The sequence below is a fragment of the Trachypithecus francoisi genome, unplaced genomic scaffold (genome assembly GCF_009764315.1).
Source record: "Trachypithecus francoisi isolate TF-2019V2 unplaced genomic scaffold, Tfra_2.0 Lachesis_group1, whole genome shotgun sequence".
NCBI classification, from domain to species: Eukaryota; Metazoa; Chordata; class Mammalia; order Primates; family Cercopithecidae; genus Trachypithecus; species Trachypithecus francoisi.
Window position 1 is genome coordinate 163253390 of NW_022681454.1, and position 23523 is coordinate 163276912.

General features: G+C 40.1%; 1 protein-coding gene and 1 long non-coding RNA gene across 2 annotated transcripts; one reads left to right on the plus strand and one right to left on the minus strand.

The window, feature by feature from the left end:
* Positions 1–2374: 2374 nt before the first annotated feature.
* Positions 2375–10246, minus strand: LOC117084972 (histone PARylation factor 1). The gene is made up of 3 exons (XM_033213347.1): positions 10067–10246; positions 5395–5554; positions 2375–2623 (listed from the first exon to the last, which is right to left on the minus strand). Exons 1-3 carry the CDS (start codon positions 10244–10246, stop codon positions 2430–2432), a joined length of 534 nt encoding a protein of 177 aa, XP_033069238.1. The 3' UTR covers positions 2375–2429.
* A 4216-nt stretch (positions 10247–14462) lies between these two features.
* LOC117084846 lies at positions 14463–15925 on the plus strand. The gene is made up of 3 exons (XR_004437705.1): positions 14463–14504; positions 15174–15226; positions 15860–15925. It is a non-coding gene; the product is annotated as an uncharacterized LOC117084846 (long non-coding RNA).
* Positions 15926–23523: the final 7598 nt, after the last annotated feature.

A 23523-nucleotide genomic window follows, 5' to 3' on the forward strand; every position in this document is an offset into this window, starting at 1 on the left:
CTCACTGCAAGCCCCACCTCCCGGGTTTACGCCATTCTCCTGCCTCAGCCTCCCGAGTAGCTGGGACTACAGGCGCCCGCCACCTCGCCCGGCTAGTTTTTTTGTATTTTTAGTAGAGACGGGGTTTCACCGTGTTAGCCAGGATGGTCTCGATCTCCTGACCTCGTGATCCGCCCGTCTCGGCCTCCCAAAGTGGTGGGATTACAGGCTTGAGCCACCGCGCCCGGCCAGAATTATGGAGATTAACCATAGCTATGACTGGTATGAGAGTTTGGGCTGGAGAAAGTGTTATAAGTAAATCCACCTTGTCACCTCGAAAACTAAGATAACAGATTGATTTACACTACTATTTTCACACAGCCAAAAATATCACTATGGCAATCGTCAAAAGGTCAATTCAAAGACGGGATAGTAAAGACTATGAGGACTTATACCCCCCCATTGCTAATGTCCCCCCATCACCTCTCGTACAACCTATTTCCCCCACCCCACATTCACAAAAAAAAGAATACCATCCCAAAATATATATACTATCTATATGGAATCCAACAAAACTATACCACTTAAAAGTTGTGTTAAACCACCATATATGTTATTAGTAGGAAAGATGCATACTAGTTCAAACACCAACATAATTACCTGTGTTAATTGTTACTTGTATACTTGTATTGACTCATCCTTTAATCAGTATCATAGTATTTTAACAGTCAGAGCCAGCAAAGGTATTTGGTTCCCCGTAGCCTTACATAGGCCTTGGGAATCTTCCCCTTCTATCCATGTTACTAATAATATTCTACACAAAATTCTTAAAAGGAGTAAATGATTTATTTTTACATTAACTGCAGTAATAACGGGCTTGATTGCTGTTACTGCAACTGCTGCTACTGCCGGAGTTGCATTACATCAATCTATTCACGCTGTTCATTTTGTGGATAAATGGCAAAAAAATTCTACTCGGATGTGGAATTCTCAGTCAAGTATTGATAAAAAATTGGTCAATCGAATTAATGATCTAAGACAAACGGTTATATGGATGGGAGATAAAATTATGAGTCTAGAACATAGATTACAAATGCAATGTGATTGGAATACTTCTGATTTTTGTATAACTCTGTTCCAATATAATGAGTCTGTTCACAATTGAGAATCAGTAAAATGTCATTTACAAGGAAGTGAAGATAATTTAAGTTTAGACATAAGCAAGCTAAAAGAACAGATTTTTGAGGCCTCTCAAGCACACTTAACTGCTTTACCTGGTGCTGAAGTTTTAGACGGTGTCTGTAAGGGGTCATCTAATCTCAACCCCATTCAATGGGCAAAATCTTTGGGAGGAGGCACTATCGTTAATTTTGTTCTGTGTATAATTTGTGCTATAGTTTATTGTTCATGTGTAAAATTGGAAAAAATATTCTTCAATCCAATCGTGATCAGCAGCAAGCTATGATTGCTATGGTTCATTTAAATCAGAGAAAAGGGGGAGATGTAGGGAGACCCCCTGAAACTATTGCTACGAAATAAAAGATGAAATGCTCCTATTATTGCAAATACAAAATTGCATGCAGGATTGTATAAAGACAATGCCAGGTTGGACTGCCAGAATGAGGCAACAGCATGTGATGTGCTTCCCCCTGCAGAAAGCCTATGAATGGACGTGCAGTCAGGGAGGTTTCACATCACCAAAATTCCTATCCCGTAAAAGCAGATGTTCATAGCTCTGGAAATGGAATGTGACCCTCGTGGAGAGCCTATAAATGGATGCACGCGGGGCGCCTGTCCATATGGATAAGATAGGGCTATAAACGCCCTCATCTTGCCACGGCTCTTCTAGGCCTCTTTAGGGTTAAGACATACTCCCTTCTGAGAATTTCTGGTCTAATCGGTTGTCTAGCTTCATGTCCTGTTTCTATGGATTGTTTGTAATCAGCTTTTGTTACAACTGTTACTGCTGATTAATATCTTGCTAATCACAGGTTATGGAAAGACCATGGTTCTGTTTTAAGGCTCTGTTAGAAATGACTGATGCACACACTATACTGTAAATTCTTATCTCTATATACTGTACTTCTGCACACAAATGTTATGTTAAAGAATTACTTCATTCCCACGTGACCATCTCACCTCATAATCAAACAACCCTAAATCCCTCACTAACCTACCCCCAACCTCACTAAACTTAATAATAAACACTGGTATTTCCAGTGTATTGGAGGCACTGTGGGACGAGAAAGCGGTGACCCCCCTGAACCCAGCTTTCACTATCTTGTGTTTGTCTATTATTTCTCGACCTGCCGATCCTCCTGGTAACAAAGAGAGAGACCCGTTGCATTGCGGGCTGCTGGCCAGATTCCGCAATAGGTGAGGCTAGTGAATAACTATGTATCCTCATTAGCAGGACAGCAGCTGTATTTTAGAGGTGAAGAAAAGATCCTTTACCTGAAATACCCCATGTGGTACTGAGTTTTATTATCTCCAATAATAATGGTCTGGAACTCAGGAGGATCATAGTAAAACCTCCAATGAAGGTTAAAATTCAGGCCTGTTGATTTTTTCTTCGTTTTATGTTTTCCAGCAAGGATATCATAAGGACCAACTAATTGAAGTCCAAGGCTTGCAGAAAGTGAATCTATAAAGAAAATAAATTTAGACAATACTTTCTGGAGACAGATAGGAAATAATGCTTTCAGTTAGTAAACTATTTCTAAGCAATTGTCTTTAAAAGTTTCTAAAGTAAAAGAAAATCTTGAGTTATGTGTGAAGATGTCAGTTATAAACATTCAATAGAAAAGTCAGAGTAACAGGAAAAGTGGTATTTACGTTTGGGATTTCCTCTTAAATTTACCACTGAATTAGCCTAACATTTCAAACATTGCTGTTGTTTCTTATTTTAGCCAAAGCAAGACTGGTTAGCATTTCTACAGGCCCATTACCACACTGCAGTTAGCCTCAAATACTTGTAGCACACACAGGTTAAGGGACGAGAAAGATAGCAAAGATGTGTGGATTAAGAGTAGTAAACAACAGGCCAGGTGCGGTGGCTCACACCTGTAATCCCAGCACTTTGGGAGGCTGAGGTGGGCTGATCACCTGAGGTCAGGAGTTCGAGACAAGCCTGGCCAACATGGCAAAACCCATCTCTACTAAAATTACAAAAATTAGCCGGGTGTGGTGGCTCACGCCTGTAATCCCAGCTACTGGGGAGGCTGAGGTACAAGAATCATTTGAACCCAGGAGGCAGAAGTTGCAGTGAAATGAGATCATGCCATTGCACTCCAGCCTGGGTGACAGGGTGAGACTTTGTCTCCAAAAAAAAAAAAAAAAAAAGTAAAAAACACTTCTTATCCCCCTTTCCTCTACCTCAGCTAGCACACCAGATTCCCTTGACTCTTTGACAATCTATTTGGCCAACCCTAACCCTAGATGATTCCATATGCCTTCTCTATTCACAGATCACAGTCAGTACTACTAAACCACAAAGACATGAAGTCTGTGCAATGTACAATGTATAACTTCAAATGGGTCCTTGCTACTTCCAAGAGGAAGGGGAGAACTCTAGGCAGGACCCAGTTTTATAAGGAGGCAAGGATGAAGAAAGCAAAAAAATTCCTGTAAGAGGTAATAACGTGAATAGAAGCATGGAGATAATTGGACAGGAAAAACTGTTTAGCTCAAGTGGAGCTTAGGAGAGAATACAGTAATTTTTACAGCAACAAGAAAACTAAAACCATCCATCTCATTAGTCAAAGATAACACAGTTAATAGTCTAGTATACAGTAACAAATTTCCATACTCTCCACTCCCATGAACAGATACAAATATGTAACAAACTGAGATGGATTGTTTTGTAATCTGCTTTTGTCCTCCATCCTGACCCACTTAAATTTTCCAAATATTTTCCATGCTATTCAGTGTTATTTTACATGATTTTTAATAGGGCATGATACTGCATTATAAAGAGGTAACCATCTATTCTCTTACTGAGGGATACTTACTATTTCTTTTTTTTGTTCTAAAATGTTTCAGTGAACATCTTTGCTAATAAATGTTTGTATACGGGTATGACTATTTTTAAAGAAACAACTACAGTCCTGTTTTGATCTACTGGCAAAATTCAGAGTATGTATCAATATACATTTCCATCAATGGTGTATGACAGTGGTTACTAGTTAAAAAATGTAAATAGTATCGTGCAAAGTAATGATCACAGCCCATTAACAGTTTCTTCATCCCTTCAGAGACAAAATAAGCACACAGAAAAGTACACAGAGATATGTGTGTACTCCCTCTCCCCACCCTCCCTTTCTTTTAAAAATACTAATGGTAGCATATCCTATACACTCTTCTTTTTCACTTATTTCATGCATGATAGTTTATTGTTTCCTAAAAATCTGCTTCATGCTTTTAAAACAATGAAGATCTACTGAATAGATGTGGTATTGGTAGGCATTTAAGCCATTTCCCATTTTTTTGTTTAAATATCCTCAAACATACTTCTTAGTTTATCTAATCCATAAGACAAGTTCTTGGAAGCAGAACTGTTAAATCATATTCAAAGTCCTGCAACATAATGAAAGTACTTACTTTCCTTCACATTCCCCCAGAACGTGATGAAATTTACCTTTGCCAATAAAATAGGTGACAGTGGCATTACTATAGCATTAATCTATATTTCTTACTATATTTTCTCTTACTAGAAACATCTTGGAAAATATTCCTTTTCTATGAACTGTTAATATTCTTGGTTAGGGTTTTTTTTTTGTTTTTTTTTTGAGACAAGGTCTTGCGTTCTGTCACCCAGGCTGGAGTGCAGTGGCGCAATCTTGGCTCACTGAAGCCTCTGCCTCCCAGGTTCAAGCAATGATCATGCCTCACCCTCCCGAGTAGCTGGGACTACAGGTGTGCACCACCATGTCCAGCTAAGTTTTGTATTTTCAGTAGAGACAGGGTTTCACTGTGTTGCCCAGGCTGGTCTCAAATTCCTGACCTCAAGTGATCTCCCTGTCTCGGCCTCCCAAAGTGCTGGGGTTACAGGCATAAGGCACCATGCCTGGGCAATTATTGTATGTGTTAGAGACAGGGTCTTGCTCTGTCACCGAGGCTAGAGTGACCAGAGCTCACTGCAACCTTGAACTACTGGGCTCAAGGTGGGATCTTCCCATCTCAGTCTCCCAAGTAGCTGGGACTATAGGCACATGCAACCATGCATAGCTTTTTTATTTTTTTAATTTTTTTCTAGAGAAGAGGTCTCACTAGATTGACTAGGTTGGTCTCAAACTCCTGGCCTCAGGCGATCCCCCTCCCTCAGCTGGGATTACACAGTATGAGCCACCACACCCAGCCCGTTTCCTATTACATTACTTTTTCCATTGATACAAGAATGATTCTGGAGCAACTCACCAGATGGCTTTTCAGGATCAAGTTCTTCACAGAACTTCCAGAAGTGATAGAAATCTTCAGGTAAAGGAAGCTTATAATGATTTTCTATTTCTTTTCGAAGGTCACTGGAGACATCAGCTTCACAGAATTTACTTTTCTTCTCATCAACTGTTTTTTCACACTGAAAATTAGCACACAAACTTTAGTTCTCCAAATTATCTTTAGTAATTTCAGTAACTCTCCTTGCATAACAGTATCACTCACTCTTGTTCACCCAGCTCTATGAAATACATGTGTTTTCCTTAAAACTCTCTAAATGGTATTTGAGTAAAATCTAGGAATTCATTTGGGCACAGGAAAAAAAGAGTAGTTATATGGTGGTTAAGAGGAATCCACACAGCAAGTCCTTAAATATATTTTTGTAAGATAATGGAAACCACAAAAAACAAAAAGGCAAAAAAAAAAAAGAAAGAAATAATAAAGAGCAGGAAGAGAGGAATAAAGAATTTTGCCCTCTTTTGGTTAAAGGTGTGAGTCTTTTAAACAGATTCATTGATCACACCAGAAACAGTCAGAAGTAACTGGATATAAGCAATTCATTAGTTAAAAAGCTGTTTCTCCATAAAAAAGGATGAGTTCATGTCTTTTGCAAGGACATGGATGAAGCTGGAAACCATCATTCTCAGCAAACTATCGCAAGGACAAAAAACCAAACACCGCATGTTCTCACTCATAGGTGGGAATTGAACAATGAGAACACCTGGACACAGGAAGGGGAACATCACACACCCGGGCCTGTCGTGGAGTGGGGGAGGGGGGAGGGATAGCATTAGGAGATATACCTAATGTAAATGACAAGTTGATAGGTGCAGCACACCAACATGGCACATGTATACATATGTAAAAAACCTGCACATTGTGCACATGTACCCTAGAACTTAAAGTATAATTAAAAAAAAAAAAAGGCTGTTTCTTCAGCAACATCCAGAGTTGTATCTGAGCTATTCATTACTCAGCCTTAAAAACAGATACCTCCCTTTCGATTTTCCAAATAAAGAGGGAAAGTTAGTGACAATGTTAAACATCCACTGTTCCTAACAAAGCTAGCAGAATAGCACTAAACTCTAGGCCAAAAATCCAATTATTTCAGAAAAGGCCTTTAAATGCCAGGATTAAGTTACAATACTCATCTCTAGGACTCCCACAGTATAGGTTCATTATATAAGTATGCTAGGTTTTATAATGCCTACTAGATATTTGATACATTTCTGTAAAGACAATATGCTTAATGGGAGGTTATGTATGTTTAGTTTACTAAGAAGCAATCTGTTTTTCTTTCTATGAACCTAGATTCTTTCTTTTTGGATTGAGTTCTTTCCTTTCCTCCCTAGAGCAGTGGTTCTCAACCGGTGGTGATTTTGCCCCCCAGGGGACATCTGGAGACCTATTTAGTTGTCACCAGTCGGAAGAAGGGTGCTAGTGGGGCAGAGGCCAGGTATGCTCCACATCCTACAATGCTCAGGACAGGCATCCTCCACATCCTACAATGCTCAGGACAGGCATCCTCCACAAGGACTACAGGCCCCAAATGTCAACAGTGCTCAAGTTAAGAAATTCTGAGCTAGATGATTCTCATATTTATATTCTTTCATTTTTCCAGTAGTCTGAAGTTTATTAATGTTATGTCAGGTATCATTCAATGTCTACAAAATGTAATCGGATGACACAAGAATGGTCATGATGGCACTGATTCCAAGAGCAAACAAAATAGAACAAATGAAATACCTATTGTTAGGAGAATAGTTATAAGGCTTCCAAACAATAGACTATTACACTTCATACTACAGTTGACCCTTGAGCAACAAGGGTTTGAATTTTGTGGACCCACTTATACATGAATTTTTTTTCCAACCAAATGCAAATAAAAAAATACAGTATTCTTGGGATGCAAAATCCACTTATAGAGGGGACCAACTTTTCGTATACTCGGGTTCCACAGGAACAACTTTGGAACTTGGGTACGCTCAGATTTGGGGATATATGGAAATGTGTTACTGCATACTAGACTACTAACTGTTTTCTTTGGCTAATGAGATGGATGGCTTGTTTTCTTGTTGCTTTAAAAATTAGTGTATGCTCTCCTAAGCTCCTGGAACCAATCTCTGTCATGTACCGAATGGTTACTGTATGGCTACACAATATGGACCAATCTCTATTATATATTTTTAATGAGGAAAAAAGCCTTTGATTATATGCAGCATGATAGCCTTTTTATGAAGTTCAAAAACTAAGAATAAATATCGTTTAGGTATACACTCATAGGAGATAAGCCTAATTTTAAAAGGCAAGGGAAAACAAAATTCAGGATAGCTACATCAAACATAATTGACAGGAAGAAATCAGGCTGAACCCATAGGAGAGGAACACGTTTAGATGTAGAGCTGTTGTCTGTTTCAGCTTTGGGGTTGAGCAATGGGTTCACAGCTGTGTATTACTTAACATAAATAAGATCAAAGACAATCATGAATATAGTAACGGTTTTTTTGTTGTTTTTTTTTTTTTTTTTTGAGGCGGAGTCTCGCTCTGTCGCCCGGACTGGAGTGCAGTGGCCGGATCTCAGCTCACTGCAAGCTCCGCCTCCCGGGTTTAGGCCATTCTCCTGCCTCAGCCTCCCGAGTAGCTGGGACTACAGGTGCCCGCCACCTTGCCCGGCTAGTTTTTTTTGTATTTTTAGTAGAGACCGGGTTTCACCGTGTTAGCCAGGATGGTCTCGATCTCCTGACCTCGTGATCCGCCCGTCTCAGCCTCCCAAAGTGCTGGGATTACAGGCTTGAGCCACCGCGCCCGGCCAGTAACAGTTTATTATGCTAAGGATTATGTGTCTGATTTATAATTAAAAAAAAAAAAAAAACACGTTGAACAAAAAGGTCGTTGAAAAATGAATCCAGAAGTATCAATAACAGCAAATAGTAAAGATCATAGTAAAAACAAGTAGTAAGTCATACTTCTTGAGAACGTATTTTGTGCTATTTCACTGTTCTAAGCACCTTCTGTGGATTAACTCATTTAGTCCTCAACTGTCTCATCGCTAGATACTATTAACCTCATCCCACAGCTGAGAAAACTGACATTAACTTCCCTATGTCCCTAACTAGGAAGTGGAAGAGAAGGGATTTAAACTCAGGTTTAAATCTGGCTCCACAGCAGATTCTCAACCACTTCACTATGTTGCTTCTCCAACAGCAAATATAGAACAGTAGGAACATATGAAGTCCTGAGTTATCCTGTCTTCTGTTTTTATAACAGTCTTTCCTCCAACTGAAGATGTTATTAGAAAAGGCTGAATCTCCTTGCTGAAAGGCAGTTTTGCATAATGGTTAGGTTGCCCGGGTAGACTCCTGACTCTACTGATTTCCAACGTTATGCAAGTTACTTAACCTCTCTGTGTTTTGTTTTCTCATCTGCAAAAAAGGGCATACAGCGCTTATATCTTAGGGTTGTTACAAGGAATGTTATTATATGTAAAAATACACAGGACAGTCCTAGCACATAATACACAAATGCTGGCCTTTATGGTTATAGTCTCTACAGACTCATCTTCATTTCTGGTATTGTATTTCTAGTTAAGTACATCACTCCACCAAAGCAGTTCTTCACTGCACCTTCAAAAAGAGAATTTTTTCAGCTGTGCCTTAACTCACACACTAGTTCAGCATCTCCATATCCCTAACAACTAGAATTTAGAACAGCTGTCCCCTTCGGAGGCTACTCCTCTTCTTTACCCTGGTATTCCTAGAGTGCATGAGCCAATATGAAGAATGCCTATACGCATGGCCCTTTAACAGTTAATTAAGCCCTCTAAGACTGTCTCACTCTGTCCGATTTATGGCACTGCCAGAGGAATTTTTCTAAAACTTTAGTTATCACAACGGCACTTCTTTCCTGCCTGATTCCCCTTATTGCTACTGTGGAGGTTACAGAACTTCCGAAATCGTAGTAAAGTACGAGAGAATGCACATACTTTCTCGTCCTCCCCTCTCAGTAGTGCTTTTATGATCAGGTCCCTCTTACTTTCCCATTTCCCTGGCTCTAGCCAAGCCGAACGCTCCGCTATGCCCAAACATCTCCTACAGTTTTTTTGTCTCAAAATCTTATTCATCTGCCTTCAAAACCCTTTTTCAAAGAGTTGTCTTAAAAGTCTTCTTTAACACCCCCTGGGACTTGTTAAATCCTCCTTCAGTGTTTCCATAGCACTTTTTACACACCAGCTTTATAATCCCAAACAAGTAACAGTAGAATGAGTATTCACTTGTGTCCCTCTTCCCCAGGCCGGGGGCTCTACAAGGAGCAGGGGCAGGCGGGTTGACCCCGAATCCGCAGCGTCCCGCACAATGTCTAGAATGTAATCGGTTCCCCATCAATCTGGTTGGGCGATTGAATGAACCGCCGGCTGGCTTAATCCGTTTCCCCAGGAAATGCGCCAAGAGGAGCTGGGCAGAAGACGCAGAGGCGCTACTTTCCTTGTCCAAACCCCTGCAGGGCGCGAAACAGCGGCCCTGGGCAGGGTCCCCGCAGCAAACCGCAGCCCCCAGACACACAGCAAGCTTAATAATCACTAGATAAATGAAACGCGCTGCCTCCTGGCTGTCACCCAAAGCGCCCCGCGCAGCCCGCACAGCCTTTCCGGCAGTACCTGCGGTCCCTCCCCGCCGGGCCTGCGCTTCCCGCCACCGCCGACCATTCTGCAGCTGCAGCGCCAGCAGAATTCCCCGATACGCGGCCGCTTCCGAGCGCCCCCAACTGCTTCCGGGTTCAAAAGCCTCCAATCCGAATCCCAGCGCCACTCGGGCATTAGGGAAAAGGCTCCGCCCATGCCCCGCCCCCTGAGGCCTGGCGCAGGGCGCTTTGAGGCCCCGCCCACTCCCCTAATATACGCGGGAAAGGAGTGTCTTCTGTCCGCGTAGTCTGTATCTAGGCTTTAAGGAGCATCTGCCAGGGTCGCTCCAGAGACCCCTAGACTACTGAATCTGAATCCGTTAGAGTGGTCCAACCTTCCTCTTTAGGGTCTACTAGAGGCAAGTTTGGATGTATGCGGCTGTCCTCAATACAGCCCCTTCCTTGTTTTTTCTTCATTTAAATTTACTTAATATATTAGTCCTTTTCTCCTTCTCCTCCATCCCTCTCTCTCCCCTACTTTACAGTTATTGGCTTACACTAATTCAATCCCGATTATCTCCAAGAAGGAAATCAATGTCTGTCGGTCTCTGTCTTCGTACCGTCGTCTTCTTGGTACAATTTGGAATGTTTTTTCTCTACACCCCTGATATGCAAAGTGTAGTACCTGAACCAGCAGCCTCAGCATCCGGAGGGAATTTGTTAAAAACGCCAAATCTCAGGCCCTACCCCGATTTACTGAATCAGTATCTGCATTGCAACAAGATCCCCTGGTAACTCCTATGCACATCAAAATCTGGAAGGCACAGCTCTCAACTGATGTCCTTGGTCTTCCTTCACATCCATCGTGGGAAGGTCTTATTCCTCATTCCTGAGATGAGTTCTCTATTTCCTGAATCTGTGTCTTCCTTTCTCTTGATTATATATCCTCGTGTTGTGGAACATAGCCGCCAATAGTTCCTTGAGGGAAGTTGCTGCCAGGTCTTTTTTCCCACGGAGCGTGCATGTCTGGAACTGTTTTTATTCTGGCTGAGCACAGAGTTCTACGTTGAAAATAACATTCACTCGGAATATTGGAGGGCTTGCTCCACAATATTTTAGCTTCCAGAATTGTCGAGAAACTCTACGTCATTGTATTTCCTTCTTCTTCACAGGTCACTAAATTTCTTGATATGTAAACCGCTTTCGTTTCTGTTTTGTTTTGTCTCAAGAAGCTTTAGGATCTTTTCTTTTTTTTTTTTTTTTTTTTTTTGAGACGGAGTCTCGCTCTGTCACCCAGGCTGGCCAGATCTCAGCTCACTGCAAGCTCCGCCTCCCGGGTTTACGCCATTCTCCTGCCTCAGCCTCCCGAGTAGCTGGGACTACAGGCGCCCGCCACCTCGCCCGGCTAGTTTTTTGTATTTTTTAGTAGAGACGGGGTTTCACCTTGTTAGCCAGGATGGTCTCGATCTCCTGACCTCGTGATCCACCCGTCTCGGCCTCCCAAAGTGCTGGGATTACAGGCTTGAGCCACCGCGCCCAGCCCCAGGATCTTTTCTTTATTCCCAGTGTTCTAAGACACAATCGAGTGTCTTGCTTACGGGTCTTTTCACATTCCTATTGATCAGTTTTTCAATCCTGAAACATATGCTCTTCAGTTATGGGGATTCTCCTGATATTATTTATTTGATCATTTCTTCCCGCCCTCTCTTATTGTATCTCTTATTTTTTGAGATTTGTTATTTAGATTGTGTGGACCTTGTTGGCTGATGTTTTTTCTTACCTGTCTGTCCTATTTTCTATCTCTTCATCTTTTCATTCTACTTTCTCTGTGACTTTTTCAACTTAATTGGACAAATGACTATCAGATTACTTTATTTCGTTTATTATACCTTCATTTCTAAGTACCCTTTTTATTCTCTGTTCTTTTATAGCATTACATTATTTTTCATGAATATAGCTCCTTTTATCTCTGAAGATGTAAATTATAGGGCTTTTAAAATGCTTTCTACATAACTCTGCATTGACTTTGATTCTTTTGAGTTTTTTTTGGTTGGTTGTTTATATTTGGTCCCTGTCGTTTGTGCTAGAGGCATTCTTTATCTTGTGTAGTGATCCTTGCTGTCAATTTATATGTAAAATGAGGCTCTGAAAGGGTGCTTTGGGAACATAGACAAGGCTTGTTCACTGCTGGACAAGGTGTGAGATGATGCGGGGCAAGGACCAGCTGTTTATTTTCTTCTAGAGAGTAATCTTCGAATTACTCGCTTTGAGAATATACAGACTTCTTGGAGCCCAATGCAGGAAGGAGGCTGGGAGTCTTAATAATTTCATTATATGCACTGTATTAGTCCGGGTTCTCCAGAGAAACAGAACGAATAGATATCTACTTATCTATATCTATACCTATATCTGTATCTATCTATCTATTAGCTCATGTGATTATGGGGGTTGAGACGCTGCACAATCTGCTGTCTGCAAGCTGAAGACCCAGAAAGCCCATATTGTAGTTTGAAGCCCTGATAACTGGGGAGCCGATGGTGTAGATTCCAGTTCAAGTTTGAAGTCCTGCAAACCAGGATCACCGAGGGCAGGAAAAGATCAAAGATTCAGTTCAAGAAATCTAGCAGAGAGAGAGTGAATCCTCCCTTCCTCTACCTTTTTGTTTTGTTCAGACCTGAATGGATAAGATGATGCCCACCCACATTGGTGAGGGTAATCTCTTTTACTCAGGGTCCTCACAGACACTCAGAAATACTGTTTAACCAGGTATCTGGGCATCCTGTGGTCCAGTCGAGTTGACACATAAAATTAACTCTCCACCGGGTGTGGTGGCTTATGCCTGTAATCCCAGCACTTTGGGAGGCCAAGGTGGGTGGATCACTGGAGGTCAGGAGTTCAAGACCAGCCTGGCCAATGTGGTAAAACTCCATCTCTACTAAAAACACAAAAATTAGCCAGGCATAGTGGCACGTGCCTGTAGTCCCAGCTACTTGGGAGGCTGAGATACAAGAATCACTTGAACCCAGGAGGTGGAGGTTGTAGTGAGCTGAGATCATACCACTGCACTCCAGCCTGGGCGACAGTGAGACTCCGTCTCAAACAAAAATAAAATAAGATTTAATTATCATGCATACCTTCACTTAACACCACTGTTTCATAATAGCATTTTAACCTTTAGCTGTGTCTGGTGTCCCTGAATCCATATTCTGGTTCCATATCTCCCAAAAGAAACAATCTTCAGGTTGGGAATGAGGCATAGAGAGTGTTCCCCTGACTTTGCCCAGGGAGGAAATCTAGGAGTCTTAACTGCTTCTGGGACTTTTAACAGTCTCTTTTCAGCTCAACCCACTGAAGACGTATGGTACTTCCAATTCCTGAGCCATTGCGAGGTTCTGCAGTGTCAGTGAGCTTGCTTCCAGGCATCACCCTGAAACACTTGGGTTGCAGTTTTCTCTGGAAAGTCCATATGTTCGCCAGTATATTAGCTCCCTAAAGCTGCCATAACAATTACCACAAACTGGGTGGCTTAAAACTATGGAAATGTATTCCCTCAGAGTTACAGAGGCTAGAAATGAAAAATCAAGGTGTCAGGAGGTTGATTCCTTCTGGGGACTCTGAGGGACAATCTGTGCCATGCCTTTGCTTTAGCTTCTGGTGACTGCTGGCAGTCCTTGGCGTTCCTTGGCTTGCAGATGAATCACTCCAATCTCTGCCTCTGTCATAATGTGTTCTCCCTGAGCATCTGCCTGTGTCTAACTCTCTCTTTTTGTAAGGACAGCAGTCCATTAGATTAGGGCCCACCCTAATCCAGTATCACTTTATCCTTTTTTTTTTTTTTTTTGAGATGGAGTCTCGCTCTGTTGCCCAGGCTGGAGTGCAGTGGTGCCAGCTCGGCTCACTGCAACCTCTGCCTCCTGGGTTCAAGCAATTCTCCTGCCTCAGCCTCCTGAGTAGCTGGGACTACAAACATGTGCCACCATGCCTGGCTAGTTTTTGTACAAAATACGTTTTTTAGAAAAAAAATTTTTCTCTTTTTTTTTGAGACTATCGCCCATTCTGTTGCCCAGGCACGCACCACGAGGCCCAGTTAATTTTGTGTTTTTACTAGAGACAAGGTTTCACCATGTTGGGCAGGCTGGTCTTGAACTCCTGACCTCAAGCAATCCACCTGCCTCGGCCTCCCAGCGTGCTGGTATTACAGGTGTGAGCCACCATCCCTGGCCATCACTTTATGTTCTTTTGATCCATTCACACAGACCCTATTTCCAAATGTGGTCACAGTCAATGTATCCTTTGGGGGGATGCAACTCAACCCACATCAACTGATGTCTAAACTTTTGTGGCATTTTTCTGTTGTCTCTTCTCCTCCTTTCTTTGTTTTTATGAGTATATGATCCCTCTGTCCCCTTTTAACCTTCTTTATCTTTGTTTTAGTGAGGCTTCTTAAGGAGTGGAGGAAAGTGGATGTTTTCAAGGTATGTTAAGTATGTTAACCGGAGGACTTATTACTGCTATTTTTCCATTGAATAATACCAGGTTGGCAGTTGTAACCTGTAAAACTGCACTTATTATACACAATTTCAAGTTCAGAACTAAAACTTTGCTCTGAATAATAATTTGTAGCCATCTTTTATAGAATGTGAACGAAATTTCTATTTTAATTCAAACATTTGACATTTAATATATTTTCTCCTATTCATATGTTTACTTCACAGTGATTTTGAAGGAATGGGTAGAGTTGACCAAATTTGGTATATTCAGGTTATCAGTGTCTGTCATTTTGAAACAAAGTTATTATTAATAAATGTTTTATATCTAATACTTACTATGCAATATAACTGTTCTTTTAAAATATTTTTAATTGACAGATAAATTGTGTATATTTATAGAATACAATGTGGTGTTTTGATATATAAATACACACATACACTGTGGAATTATTATATCAAGCTAATTTACATATTCATTACATCAAATACTTATTATTTTTTGAAGTGAGAGCATTTCAAATCTACTCCTCTAACAATGTTGAGATATGTAATACATTATTATTAACTATGGTCACTATGTGGTGCAATATATCTCAAAAACTTATTCCTTCAATCTAACTAAAACTTTGTACCCTTTGATCAATATCTCTGCAGTTCCCACTTCCAACCCCCAGCCTCCGGTAACCACCATTCTACTCTCTACTTCTGTAAGTTCAACTTTTTGATTCCACACATAAGTGAGATTATGCAATATTTGTGTCTCTGTGACTGGCTTATTTCACTTAGCATAATGTTCTCTAGTTTCATCTACGTTGTCAAAAATGACAGAATTTCCTTTGTTAAGGCTGAATAGTATTCCATTGTATATGTACCAAATTATCCATTCATCTGTTGATGGACACTTATGTTGGCTATTGTGAATAATGCTGCAATGGACATGGATGCCTAGATATCTCTTTGACATGTTGATTGCAATTCCTTTGTATATATACTCAGGAGTGCAATTGCTGGATCATATAGTAGTTCTATTTTTAGTTTTTTGAGGAAGCTCCACACTGTCATAATGGCTGTGTTAATTTACACTCCCACCAACAGCGTACAAGGGTTTCCTTTTTCTTACCTACTCACCAAACCCTTGTTATCTTTGATAATGTCTATTGCTATTGTAATAGCTGTCAGGTACTATCTCATTGTGGTTTTAATTTGCGTTCTCTGATAACTAGTGATGTTGAGCATTTTTGAATAAACCACAATAGTACTAAGTGCTTTGCTGAGACTAACTCATTTAAGCCACATACCAGTCATGTGAGGTAATTTCTATTTCTACTCCCATTTTACAGATGAGGCAGCTAACATTCAAAGAGGTTCAGTGAATTGTCCAAAGTCACATAGCAAGCTCTGGAGGTGGGATTCTAACCTGAATAGTCTATCCTTTCAGAGTACTTTCAACGCTATGCAATACTGTCTCTCTAGCAATCAGCCAGATAGAATAAGGTCTCAAGTTCACAGAGCCACTTGCATTTTTAATCCTAGTTTAATTAACTTAGGAAATTTATATCTAAAGGATGCATCTTAAAAAAAAAAAAAAAGATAGAGACAGGGTCTCACTATATTGCCCAGGCTGGCCTCAAACTCCTGGGCTCGAAGCCATCCTCCCACCTCAGCCTCCCAAAGTGCTGAGATTACAGGCATGAGCCACCATGTCCTGCCAGGATACATGGGTTTTACTGTATCCTCTGAACCTCCCTTTAATCAAGAGAGTGGACAAAACTGTGGGTCCCTCATTTTCAAAATGGCCAGTAAAAGAGGAAATAAGGATATGCAATGTTGAATTATTCTGCTGCCATCTTTAAGTTGACTGGGGACCTCTTCGTCACTACTTTGGGAAGATAACTTACCTTCTCTAATCCACTAGGGTCAATTGGAGCTTTTCTCATGTCTTTATTGTTGCTGGGAAATTTTCAAATAAAATTCACTGGGAGTGGTTTGAAATTGCAGAATTTTTAGCCTCCCAGTGTTTTGTTTTCCTCTAGTGAGTTTGACATAAATAATATCCTCTTTTGAGATTTGTATCTTTGAAAGACATTTTTTTTTTAAGTTTCTCAGTGAAACAAATAAAAAATTAGAAGGTGGCTGGGCGCAGTGGGTCATGCCTGTAGTCCCAACACTTCGGGAGGCCGAGGCAAATGGATTACCTGAGCTTAGGAGTTCGAGACCAGCTTTGGCAACATGGCAACACCCTGTCTTTACTAAAAGTACAGAAATTATCTGGGCATGGTAGCACATGCCTGTGGTCCCAGCTACTCAGGAGGCGTAGGTGGGAGGATCGCCTGAGCCCAGGAGGCGAAGGTTGCAGTGAACCAAGATTGCACCACTGTCCTCCAGCCTGGGTGACAGAGTGAGACCCTGTCTTGAAAGAAAGAAAGAAAAAATTAGAAAGATATCAGTTTTATTAGAAAAAATAAAATAAAAGTATTTTAAACATTGCCAGTTTCCCTAGAATTAAGCCATAATACGTCCATAGCTTTGTATCAGATTGCTGACTTTGCTTGGGGAGAAAATTATATTTGTTTGCATTATTTTTCCTTTTTTATCAAATCTGGGTTGACACAATTGTTGTCAATATACTTTTAAATCTATGTCTTCATTGGGAATGATGCTAGTGAGCTTATGTGGAAAAATTATCTGTATGAAAGCAGAATTGATTGGTGATTGCCAGAACCTTTGATTTTCCCTTAATAATTATAATAAGATACCTTAAAATATGTGTTTTTATAGAAATCCATGTCAAACAAGATACATAGAATGTAATTCTGTAGAATACTAATAAATGAGAATTCAGATGTGGGCTACCAGAACTATAGAGTGACAAGTAAAGTAAGTGAAATGTAATGGTGGCATGTGTCGATGTTCTCAAACCAAATAAAATGCTAAAAAGAAAAGGATCCTAATCACAATACAGATTTAGAGAACACACAACAATAGTAGCTATGAAATGTATATCTTTTAGATCTAAAAGTTACTGGATTTGCTATGTAGGCGGTAGTCCTCGGTGAAACATGGATTAGTAAAAGAAAGTGGAAGCAAGAATTCCTATGTATTCTTTAAGAGTGTCTGATTCTAGCATTCATCTAAATTTAAGCTCTAGATCAAAGAGAGTATTTTAGACTTGGTGCGGTGGCTCACACCTGTACTCACAACACTTTGGGAGGCCTAGGTGGGCGGATCACCTGAGGTCAGGAGTTCAAGACCAGTCTGGCCAACATGGGGAAACGCTGCCTATAAAAACTACAACAATTAGCCGGGTGTGCTGCCTTCTGCCTGTAATCCCAGCTACTTGGGTGGCTGAGGCAGGAGAATCACTTGAACCTGAGAAGCAGAGGTTGCAGTGAGCTGAGATCGCACCACTGCACTCCAGCCTGGGCAACAGAGCAAGACTCTGTCTAACAACAACAAAAAAGAATATTTTTAAAAGGAGTTTTTTTTCTTTTCAATCTTTGTATACTTTGAAGGCCATAGGTGTCATAGCTAGCTTCTTAAGCATTTCTTTCTGCATTTGTTATGAGAGCTGCTGAAAATTAAAGACGAGACAGGAAGCCACTTAGGATCACAGGACTTGGAGTGTAGCCAGACACTCAGCATTAACGTGTGTTAAGGGCAGGATAACTGCACAGAGCAGCACATGTGTAAGGAATTACAGGCTTTGCCAATTGAATTTCTAAGGTTCTAAATGATGGAAGTCATTCACTCTGGCACTCAGGATTGAGCTGAGTCCCTGTGACTCATGCTGTTGGCCACCCCTGGAGGATAAATCAGCTTTGAGAAGGCCCAGAGCCCCCACTGCATTATGATTCTGATTCCCAAATATGCTGTAAAATAGGACTTCTTTTAGGGGCTGTTGATAGTGGGGGACTTAATTAGGGAGATATGGGTGATTGTATTGTAGAAGAAACAGATTTGGGAAGGATATATTTGTTGTCTAAATTGTTGTATTAAAAGTCAGCAGAAGCTTCAGGCAGAGCTGATCCCACACAGTTGTTACTGATGGACTGCAAATGAGCTGTAGCATTAATCTTTGACATCACACTCTTGGCCTTACCTTTGGCCACTTTGACTCTGTCAAATTATACCGCTAAATGGTGATGAAACTGGTCTGCCCAATTATGCTTAATCCAGATCAGTTACCCTGGGACCATGTAACCTTTAGTTAGCACTAGCTGGATGATCCAAACATGTCTTTGAAAGGCCCCAGAGGTTCCCCAGTCTTCATATTTACAGTGGATGAAAAGTCCAGCTGATTCACCAATTCATTTCTTTTCCTACCACAATTTCTTAGAATCTAACTCTGAGCACAAACTGGCACATAATGGGTGCTCAGTAAATATTAATTGACTTATCAGCCTCTTTAATGAATAGCAGTCACCATCATTAAATAGTTACTTGCCCATCCTTTCATCCATTCAGTCATTTGTTCATTCAAAACATTTATTAAGTCCCAGTTATGTGTCAGAACTATGTTAGGCACTGGAAAGACCAAGATGACACGGTTGCCATGTTCCAGGAGCTTATAGTGTACCGAGGAGTCCTATAAATGTACAGTCAGTATTCCTGCTAGTCACATAGACGCGGTGTAAGAATTATGTAAGTCTTTATCACACTCCAACCTTCCAGACACATTGCTCCAGAGTAGTCTCTTTAAAAGAACTGATCTAATCATTTTACTCTGTGACTGTCACAGAGTTGATCAGAACAAAAATTCTGAACGACTAGTGTTACCACCAGGAAATAAGAAATGACAACAAAGGGCAATACGGTAGAGAGCAAGCTCAGTTAATATGAGGAGTTTGCTAGGTGATGTTACAAGGGAACATCAAAAGCAGCAACTGAGATCAAGATCATGGAAAATAGCCAAGGAAACAGGAGCTGGGAATGTAGGGAGCAGTTACTAGCAGGATCCAACAGGATATTACTATTGAGTAATTGCCTTATACAAGGTCATTCTCCTCACCCTCCAAGTTATGAGTTTAATTTCTGAACATAAAGTTATACATTAATTTTAGGGCTAGGTGCAGTGGGTCATTCCTGTAATCCCAGCAGTTTGGGAGGCTGAGGTGGGAGGATCACTTAAGTCCAGGAGTTCGAGACCAGCCTGGGCAACATAGCAAGACCCTGTCTCTATAAAAAGTAGTAATATTTTAGAAAATTTGAATAGTATCTAAAAATAAAAAGAAAATTAATTATATTATGCTGCCTAGATGCAACCTCAGACAAGATTTGGTATATTCAGTGTTTTTCTACATGTATCTTATTATAGTTTGTTAAATGAAATAATGCTGCACATAAAATTTTGTAACAGGCCTTAAAAAGTAAGCTTTATAACAAATAAACATTGTAAAAATGCTTCATCAATATTTTAATGGCTACATAAATATGCCATTGGACAAATGTTTGATAAAGTAATTAACTGTTCTCGTAGTCATAAGTTTTTACTATGTGTCATAACTATTTATTGTTGTGTATAACTTTATGGTCAACATCTTTGTACATAAAGTTTTAAAAAATATTGTGGAATATTACCTTTGTTTAAATTCTTAGAGGAACTGCTGGCTCCACAGACGGGAATAAACTTAATGTCATAATCCATATTCCCAAATTGCTTTGTAAACAAGGCAGTTTGAAATTGAAACAAAACAATGTACCACATTGTGACTGCAGTTAAGAATATTGTATTGCATATTTAAAATTTGCTAGGAGGGCAGATCTTACGTGTTCTAACCACACACACACACAAAGGTACCATGTGAGGTGATGCTATGTTAATTAGCTTGGTTATGGTGATTATTTCACAAAAATATATGTATGTTAAAACATCAAGTTGTACACCTTAACTATTTACAATTTTTATTTTTTGTCAATTATATCTCAATAAGGCAGGGGGGAGGATAATAAAATACAAAGTTTTTAAAATAAATAAATAGAGACGAAATAAAAAGAGTATATGTTATTTTCCCACTGGCATGAGTTAAGGGCACTGCTACTTGGGAATGACCTACACATGGTAGGATAAAAAAGTCAGGGCTTGTCTGATTTATCTCCATTCTATTTGTCTTCAGCCCTTTCAGAGTTATAACCTAAAGGTCAGGTTTTAAAAAATGCACTGGACAAAGGATTGGCAAACCCACGTTCTAGTCCCATCCTTGCATTTGTCTGCGCAGAACTCAATTGTTCTGAAACAGTTTCTCAAACTATAAAATAAAGATATTGGAAAAGAAGAAAAGAAATTGGAATGAAAATGTGTTTTTATCAGTTAGAAGCAGTACTGGAGAGTGCTCTTTTCAAAATAGCATTGTCATGAAACATAATCTTTACTAATTGTTTCGTTTAGTATTTCTTTCCACGTTAAACAGTGAGATGGCTATTTTGTGCTCAGCTTTCCTTAGCATGAATTTGTGTTAGGTAGGATGCGATTGTCTGGCCAGGGACTTTATTTCCCAGCCTACCTTGCCTCCTGATGCGGCCACATGATGAACTGTTGCTGATGGAAAGTAAGTAGGAGAGATGCGTGTCACCTCTGTGCCAGGTTTTCTCAAGAAGCAAGGGTGACTTCACTTTCTCTCCCTCCTCTGCCAGCTAGATAAAGGGGGCTCTGAGGCTCTTGGGATAACAGAGCCAAAGTTAGAAGGAAACTGAGCCTCTACTGGCACACAGAGGAAGGCCACCTGACAATCCACAACAGCTGAATTGACTGGACTTCTTTATGAGCAAAAAATCAACTTTTACTATATTAACCCACTAGAAATTAACGTTGGTATTCATTGATTATATTAATAATAGCTAGCATTGTCCTTTTCAATATAGGAATCCACATAAGATTATCAGATAAGGAAGGCAGCGTGCTCTCCTCTTTTAAATTTAATTGTGGAAGCCATATATATGTTGCAATGAATATTAATGATTTGATATATTACTTAAAAATTAAGAATAAAATAGTTGCATAACACCAATCAGCACATTTTTATCCATCCATCTACCCGCCCAGCCATCATTTAACAAGTATTCACTGGTGGTCACTTACGTGCGAGGCGTTTTATTGGTCTCTATAAATTCCAAAATCATTTAGCCACTGTATACCACCCTACCTAGAATCAATGGTAGTCTACTCCAAACAGATTTATCAGGAGCTCTTTTTTGGGGAAGGAGGTAAGATTTCAAAATTATTCATGCACTTTTCTACCTGCTACAAGAGGGTGAGAGAGAGGGTAGCAATTACACATAAAGACAGTGTATGGGAAGGGGATTCCATGGGCAGGAACAAACCAGGACATTATCAGGGTGGTCCATGGAATCTTTGAGCCAAGAGAAATAAGAAAACCTCATTAGACAGTGAGTCAAGATTGAGAGATATGTAGAAAATTAGGTGAGAAGTGGGTCATTGCAGCTCTGCTGTAAATGTATGAGCAGATCCTTGAATGCTTCTGCTATGGTTTGAATTTGTTTCCACAAAAACTCATGTTGAAATTTGAACCCCAGCATGATGGTGTTGGGAGGTACAGCCTTGGAGTGGTTTGGGTTATGAGGGCAGATCCCTCATGAATGGTTGGTGCTGTTCTTGCAGTAGTGAGTGAGTTCTCACTCTCTAAAGACTGGATCAGTTCTCATGGGAATTTTCCCACCAAAGTGGGTTGTTATAAAGTCAAGAGGTAGCCTTTAGGTTTGTCCTCTTCACACATTTTGCTCTTCCTTTGACCTTCTTTATATATATATATAACATGAAGAGCTATCAAACTTCTCTGGGTTTTGAGATCTGTGTAATACCAACATCACTTTGGGATATGCTTTTGTTTCCTTTTTTTGTGTGTGTGTGGGTGGGTTTTTGTGATCCCACAAAAACCTTGGCCTCTCAAAGTGCTGGCATTACAGGCATGAGTCGCCATGCCCAGCCATATTTTTTAAATACGTGAAACATCATAGTGCAGCACCAGATGCCAGGGCTCTGTGCTTGAACTTCCCAGCCTGCAAAACCATGAACCAAATTAACCTCTTTTCTTTATAAATTACCCAGTCTCAGGTATTCTGTTATACAAACACAAACAGACCAAAATAGCTCCTTGACAGACAAGATAGAAGAAATCTGGTTTTTAACAAGGAGCAATCATCAAATAAGGCAAGTTTAGAACAGTATTTTTTTTCCGTTCTTACTTTCTGCTTTTGAGCTGTGTCTTAGATAAATAGAGGCCTGCCAGATAATTATTACTGGATAAATGACAGACTGTTTTCCTATTTTACATTTGGAAAATGAGAGTCATGGAAATAGGTGGTTTTGCTTTTTTAAGGTACATCTGTTTTCCCACTGCTAACATAACTTCTACATTTCAGATCTTTTTCTTTGGTAAACTACACTATGAAATTGATGAAAATGGCTTTATCAATAGCTTCAGATGCTATCTGCAAAATAAAGAGGTAAACTCTGTTCCTTTGATCTTCAGGCATTATTTTCCTTCGGAGGAAATATATGTTTGTCATAGGGCTACTTATTCCCTGGACTCTTAGAAGGAAGGCACATTGTCATGGTGACAGCTACAGAACAACTGCTGCTTTTTTATTTGTTTTTAGAAGAGGACAACACATTTAGTTTTATTTCAATCAAGTCACAGCACTTCCTTTTCCAACTGCTACAAAGTACATCTACAATATTCTATTACAGATCCACTTTAAAAAGGTTTCCTGTGACATTACAGCAAGCCTCTTTTTTCAAACAGGAATAATCTCAAATTCTCCCTCATATAAAACTAAAAACTCCATTCCAGAAAATGGTAAATACATAAAAATTACAGTAAGCCAGACACTTAAAAAGATAGCCAAGAAGTCTTCCAGTGGTTTATTAGAAACATTGTAGACATTTAAACAAATCCCCACTGTCTGTGAACAGAAATTGAGGTTACACACATGTATGTTTGAGGTTGCAATGAGCCGAGATTGCACCACTGCACTCCAGCCTGGGTGA